Here is a 7,594-nt window from a genome sequence, read left to right as displayed (position 1 = left end):
CCTCGAAGTCTGCAGCCAGTCATCGCGAGCAATCACAAAAAAAAAGATAATAGTATTCAATTCATATTTGAAACCAAGAAAAAGGCACGAATTATCAAAGAAAACCCAGTAACACGATGCATGCAGCAAACCACGAAGGATAACAGGCCAGGGCAAACTACTAACAGAAACAGTCACTACAATATGCATATAGATGCCCCATAGATTGAACTGAATATTTGTTCATCTTTTCAGAAATGAAACAATCAGCAAAGAGGAGAAGAGAACAAAACTAAAGGGAGCGGCTCAAGGCCCAACAGGTGACGCTGACGGACGTATCTGTGCTCTGGAAGGCACGCTGCACAAATTTGTGTTTAATTCGCATCAAGCATCAAACGAAGGAAAAGAAAAAGGCGAGAAATTCAACAAAAAACGCATGGCATCACAAAATATGGGGCAGGCAGCCAGGACGGCGGCGCACAGCAGAGAGAACGGCGAAGATGAAGGCCTGCAACTCGACTGTATTCACAAAACACTGCAGCCTTACCGCAATTTAATTATCTCCTCCAAAACAAAAGGACAGCGCCGACAAATTCTTGAGCTCCTATGGCTCCAGTGAAGACAGATAACGGCCAATGCAAGCAGTTGTGGCGCTTGCGGTAACACCCCACATGCCGCTTCCGGGGCTGGGGGGCTGCAGCGCGTTGCATGCTTGTATATAAACCAACCGTATTGTATTTTTGTGTATTTCTTCAATTTAAACATTTCTATGGCGGTTTGTTCGCAGTAACCGACCGTCCCAGCATACCTACAGTGCCACTAAAGGATCGCACTGCAAGTGTGTAAAGGATGCACCGACACCAGTTACAACGGGTGTGCTGTCTGCTGAAAGTCAAGTAAATGTTAAACATTTGGCAGTGGTATTACTACGTACATCGAAANGGGTGTGCTGTCTGCTGAAAGTCAAGTAAATGTTAAACATTTGGCAGTGGTATTACTACGTACATCGAAATGGGAACTGAATATGCGTCTATCTGTTTCTGCACTCGCGAGGGTGTTGCAGCAGTTTAGTGCTGCACCTGCAGGAAGCACGAGCTGACAGTTGAACATTTGCTTTTCTTATTAGTTCATTTGCTTTGAGTTTGATAGGCTATTCAGGACAGGGGCCTACCGCGACGGTCCCCTGTAACTCGGACTGCCCCGCAAGCGTGTTCGGTGCGGTGCACTGGAAGCCCAGTGGCTGGCCTTAACACGAGAGGCCGCATTTCCTCGAGATATCAGAAAACTCTGAATTCAAGTGCCTCCACTGCAGCCGTTCGTAGTATTTTAGCTGGATCATATATGGAGAAATAGGGTCGTCCGAATAACATCTCCAGTGCATACATGCACTTGCCCATCGTTCTCAGCAGAGTGTTGGCACTTCCGTTCGCCCCTCAGCTGCTCCCACCGCTTCCTGTGTCCCTGACTCGCATGCCGCCATTGCTTTTTCCTTCTTATTATTTCCAGGGAGTTGCTGGCATTCACTGCCTTCATATCCGTAAGGTCTACATGTGAACTATTCTTCATGCAAAAGTCTTCTTTCACAGATGGGGCAGTACAAACGACGTTTTTCCCTTTTTCGTGTACATATTCCATTCCGCCGTATCAACGGTTTCCACACTGCTTACGCTTTCGCCGATAAGGCATGCAGTGCTACCCAGTGTAACGCGAGTGCTNCAACGGTTTCCACACTGCTTACGCTTTCGCCGATAAGGCATGCAGTGCTACCCAGTGTAACGCGAGTGCTTGACCATAGCAGATGGTCGTCGTGAGCTTCAAAGAGCAAAAGTGCTTATACGAACAGTTCGCAGAAAGCATATAGCCTCCTCTACACTCCCCAGCCACCCTGGAGAAAAAAAGGGACGAGGGTCTGCGGATAGTGGGGCATGTGGGGCTGGTGCAGCCTGGCATGAGCTCGATTAGTCGTTGCTGCAACTCCTGTTGCTACTGTGGCTGCAGCTAGCACCTATAAGTGTCTACAGAAGTAAAGCATACGGTAAACGAAGCTTCACTGAAACTTCCTTGTGTTCATATGCGAATTTGGGTTGCATCGCCAGCTGCAACGAGGTACACTGTATACGCTCTCCGTTGCCTCCTCCCCCGCAACCCCAGACTTTGAGCTGAACGCTTATGATGCCTGTCGACAGGTGAGGGAGGTCAGCTGCTTTGAGGAAACTCTTATCTCAAGCCTTCAGCTTCACTGAATCTTCCTTTAGTCCTTAAACAGAGTCGGAAAGCATGCTTGACTTGTCGCAGCGACTCAGTCCGGCATGCAGGCGTAGCCAAGGCCCATTTGCTGCAGCTGCTGCAGGTCTTAACGCTGTATGCAATTGCCAGGCACATGCATGGTCACCAGTAGCCAGCATGCACGTACGTTGATGTAGACGAACCAACTTGAGTCAGAGCATGTTCCACAGGTCCACCTGCAACTACTATCCACGCAACGCGCCAGTGCACCATGAAAATTTTCTGTATCGCGTCCCTCCTCTGCCCGTAGAAAGCCTTTCGTATAGTTTTTAATGTGGTTTTTACAACGAAGGTCGACAGTGGAGCTGGCCTTTTATGGTGGCTTCTGGCTGGCGTAGCACTGCCGACAAGTAAGCAAAGCTTCTCGAAGCACTCGAGTGAATTCTTAACGCAAACATTGTTTAATACACGCACTATTGAGATTTACCAGTTTTGCTTATTATTGATAGCCAACAAGAAGCTTAACGGCTAGCAGTAGCGGCCCCTACGTAGAGACGTTTCAGGTACCCCAAACCAGATCGAAACGGGGTCGGGTGCTGGTGGTTGCTGGCTGTCTCGTCTGCAATTGAGTGTTATTGTTTCCTTCGTGTTTGCCATAAATTAGTGGTGTTTAACTAGCTGAAAATGGCTACAATNTTGAGTGTTATTGTTTCCTTCGTGTTTGCCATAAATTAGTGGTGTTTAACTAGCTGAAAATGGCTACAATAAACCCCTCCCTCCGGCTTGTGCATATCGTCTGCTTCAAATTCAAGCCCGACACCCCCGTCTCTACTCAGCACAGCATGGCTGCAGATGCCGAGGGGCTCGTCAAGTCAATAAACACGATCCCTTTTACCCTTTTCTTCCGCCCATCTTTTACTGAGGAAAGAACCAAGGGCTTCACCCATGTTCTACACTCCCAATTCAACAATAGGGCAGACCTCGAGACCTATGCCAAGCATCCGCTCCATCTCGAGTTTGTGGCGAAGTACAAACCCCATTTCGAAGATGTAATGGCATTCGACATTGAAATCTAGGCTAAGGTATACGCCAGCCTCGGCCTCACACTTGGCGCATTCCCCGTAGTGCAGGCGTTCAGCGGGACTAGCGGGCCATCTGGAGGCGCTCCAAAGGCCCCTTTACTTAGGGGCTCCGAAGAGGGGCCCACTGGATGGCAACCCGATGTGGCCACATAGTATAGATGCTGAAGGAGAGCTTGGGACCCGGCGCTGAAGTAGGATCTGTGCGGACAACATCTGCCGCAGTACCCGCCGCTGCAGTAATAATTGTGTTACAGCGTGCTGCTGCACTGAGTGCAGCAAAGCATCGCGGAGCATTACCAGGCACTCCCAAACGAGGCCTAGCCGCTCAAGACGCTCTCAGATATAGCCGATAAGCTCGCGTCGTGTGCGTTGTTACCCGTTGCTTTTGCTGCGAGGGATGCTGAAATGCTCAGTTTCAGCGTTGCAGGATTTATCATTTTTTCATCAGCATCGAGGTTCTGTTCAGCATTTCTAACGTGTGGCCGCAGTCGTGCCTTGTTGAAGGCGCTGTGCTTCTGAATATAACTGCTGGGGGCTGTCTATCTGCTCATCTGCTGCTTGTCTGCGGCGAAGTATGTTTGGAAGCAGTCCGCCTCAGCAGCCCCCTGCAACGACTACATAAACGCCGAACAACAAACATATTCCTGCAGTGTGATCCGCTTTAGCCGGTGGTATCTGGCTTGCCTTGGCGCTGCAGTGCCTCGGCTTGTGCCTGCTGCAGGGTATGGCTCGCGGGACCGTAATTTGGTCTTTAGCTACAGCTGCTCAGATTCTACCTTTTAGAGTCTTGGCATTTCAGTCACATCAGTTCAACTCTGTCTTTTTTCCCTTGTCCCTGCCAACGAGCAAGGAAAAAACGAGCGAACAAAGTGCTACATCTATGTTCGAAATGCGTTGAGCTGCACTACACGTGTAGGGGTAGTGCATCTACAGGGAGAGCGAGTCAAGGGCCCATACCTTCGGCACATGTTGGCCTTCGAGTGTACCCTCAAGGACCTCTAGAATGAGATGTTATGCTTGCAGGTATGTCCTCTTTGATGCTACGGATTTGTTCCGCCTTCACCTCTAGCTTTTGTTGTTTGGCTAGGGAAGGATGTTTAGTGTAAGCAGACAGCTGAAGGGACGCTTTTTATCGTCCTTCGAGTAGATGAGGTTTTTTTAGTGCCGGTTCTGCCAGTTCTCCACACNAAGGGACGCTTTTTATCGTCCTTCGAGTAGATGAGGTTTTTTTAGTGCCGGTTCTGCCAGTTCTCCACACAATTGTTGAACACCTTAAGGGGGATAGGAGTTCCCTCTGCAGCTGAAACGGGGCACCTATATAATTCTGGGGCACTCCACTAAATGCGAGTGTGTACATTTATATAATGCACTTCCATCTGAATGCTTTGGCGCCTACCTTCTTGCGAAGGAGTCAGAGCGCATAGAGGTGCGCTTACGGGTTTTGGCCGGATTGATCGCAGCCTGGAATGAATTTAGACACTGTTGGTGTTAAGTAATTCTTCCTAACCAAGTGTGCGTCCACGCCTCCACGGAACATTCAAAACCAGGCCTTCATGACCGTGTGCTGAGTTACTCGGAGCCGCACCATCGTTGTAGTGGCTGGAGCGAAATTACAACAGATGGCAAGGGAAGCAGTGTCCTTTTTAAGATTCGCAAGCATGGGAGGTGTAGAAGGCTTCGCAGCGTCGGCCACCACGCAGAGTCTTCAATTCCTAGACGTTTGAGAGGCGCATGGGGAGCTCTTGCACCTCGTATGCCTCCTTGTCGGAGGCCTTAAATATTGCCGGGATCGTTGAACTCCTTATACACTGCAACTGAAACTCGCAAAGATATCTGCGGCCTTCGTGCTTGAGCACGAAGTGATGTTTGAGTGGGTCTGATGTAGCTTAAGAGCTGCATGTGACAGTGTGACACAATTCTGGAACTATGCAGGTCCATAGGAGGGAGCCCTTGAACTGCGAATGCCAGATATATTTCTCACAACTTTACGAGATTTCTACGGGAACACGGGGGACGCTGCTGCGGGTGTAGGACCCCCGGATCTTGCAATCTGGTATTGTATTCAGGGCACGAAGTTGGGCTACAGCCAATGAAGTATAGCATGAACGACTAAAGAAGAAGAGATTCTTCGGCTGGTCTCGGCAGATGGACCGTTTAGGATCCACATAAAAAATGCCGACCTGNAGAAGAAGAGATTCTTCGGCTGGTCTCGGCAGATGGACCGTTTAGGATCCACATAAAAAATGCCGACCTGAAAGAATCGTCTACGCTGCTAGACACACTGCGGGACAACGGTGGCCTCACCGCATTTCTTGGGCATCCACTATGCCGGGCAACTCAATCGTATGACTAAAATATATTCCAAGAATAAACGACTTGCTGGCGAAAAAAAGTGTCGCCGCTCCGTAGCTTGATACTAAAGGAGTGTGCATCCTACTTGTTTGTATTCCTCAACCATTTGTTCTGGCCACACAGAACATTGGACCTCGCCAATATGCAATTTTCTTAAGAGCAGCATTGCAACTCTTGACTGGCCGATACCTCCACCAATACAAGCAGGCAAGGATCCGTTTACGAGTTGTTGGTGAAACGGAGATTCCAAAGCGTCCTTAGATATGCCCGCGATTTTCGCTTGACGGAGCAATGCCTCCGCATCAACACGAATTCCCATACTACTGAGTTCCAGTGCATTTCCACTCGTTGGGTCAAGCACTATAATATCTCCGTTCAGTCCTTGCATCCCATCTGCACCCATCGTTGTGTAGTCATCGTAGTCCCACGCCCGGACGTCGTGCACTGTTCCGTCCGCAAGCGCACCGCCAACACCTCTGATGAAAACTGCCCCGTGTTCTTCGACAGCTTTCTGTTCGCGGAGAGCGGGNTGAGAGAGCTTTGGGAAACGCTCACACAGCAGTTTCTCTACCTCCAAAAGAGCTTCGTAGATCTTCTTAACGGTGGATTCAAGATATTCCACGTTTCGATCTTCTGTGTTTATCTTCTGCTCCCAGTCCCACTGGTCGACAAGGAGGGAGTGCGTTGCGTCGAGGTTTTCGTCTTTTCTTATCGCAACCATGTCTGTTATGACTCCCTCGTGAGCTGGAAAGCCGTATGTATCAAGTGCTTTGCGCTTCCACTTGGCTAAGCTGTGTACGACTTGAACAGGCCGACCGGGCAAAGCCGGAGCACTGAAACCGACCGGTTGCATTACACCGTCAAGTCCATCCTGCAGGCCAGAGTCCTTCGCGACAAATCGAGGAGCAACAACGGGAAGAAGACCTAACTTCTTGGAAAGCAGTTTCGTAAACTCGCACTTCAGAAGCTGTACAGCCAGCTCTGTTTCACGCAGCGTTAGCACAGGGTTGTAACGCCGAGGCAAGGAATGCCCGGAAGACAGTGAAGGGTGATCCATAGCCAACGAAGCAGCCAAAGAACTGTAGAGATTCCCCCAAGTAAATTTTTACTGCAGTCTCCTATTTAATTAAAATAACGAAACGTGCAATAAATGGGGACTGCTCGGATGTCTTTGTGGGGCTTTACAACAGCGTGGTTCCCAACCGTGACGTGCTTCCGTGCACGCGGCGAACAAGTGTAATGCCCTGGAGTTCCCAGGGCAGGCTCAGCAACACTGAAATCACTGACNGTGCACGCGGCGAACAAGTGTAATGCCCTGGAGTTCCCAGGGCAGGCTCAGCAACACTGAAATCACTGACAATATAGACGAACCCAATAAATTTACCAACGATATTAATAACGTGGCCCGTAGATATGGAACGAGACGGCGAGCGGCAGCGGAGTCCCAGTGATCAGAGAGGTAGCGCACCCGTGGTCACACTCCTAGTATGGTGAAGGGAAGACAAACCGCAAGGTTCACAGGCAGAACACGTATTACGCATAAAGAGACATCGTACTAGGAAAGACTGATGCAGAATGTTCATAGGAAACCAACGAGAACAGTGTTCTGGGCTGCGAACCGCAGGATCCGAAGGTCCCTTCGGAGGGAGACTCCCTGGAGGCAGTCCCCTCGTCCAGCCTGCAGCTTCGGCGGTACAGTGTCTGCAACCCTCCTGGGAGGTATAGCCTACCGGTGCTGGCGGGAGCTGAGGGGGAATTCACTCTGACGGACCATGGTCTCGTGACAAAAATATAGTACGAGACTCAATGCTTAGCTAACTGTCCACTAATTGGGCTCCTCCATCTAAAGCAGCTCCAAGAACGAATGCATGGTAGTGGTCACGCACTACAATATTCCGCTGTGATAGCGGGTGCCATACGCATTAGCGTAACGTGGGGCACCTGGGGCGTGTTGG

General features: G+C 49.8%; 1 protein-coding gene across 1 annotated transcript; it reads right to left on the bottom strand.

Moving 5' to 3' along the window:
• Window positions 1-5,703: 5,703 nt before the first annotated feature.
• On the bottom strand, window positions 5,704-6,696 carry EMH_0021150 (uncharacterized protein; the record flags this gene model as incomplete). Its single annotated transcript, XM_013501696.1, is given in 2 exon segments — window positions 5,704-6,168; window positions 6,172-6,696. Coding segments are annotated over 2 exon segments (990 nt in total).
• Window positions 6,697-7,594: the final 898 nt, after the last annotated feature.

Source organism: Eimeria mitis, genomic scaffold (assembly GCF_000499745.2).
Source record: "Eimeria mitis Houghton genomic scaffold, Emh_scaff738, whole genome shotgun sequence".
Classification (NCBI taxonomy): domain Eukaryota; phylum Apicomplexa; class Conoidasida; order Eucoccidiorida; family Eimeriidae; genus Eimeria; species Eimeria mitis.
Note: the sequence above shows the minus strand (reverse complement) of the source record. Positions and strands in the feature narration are given on the sequence as shown.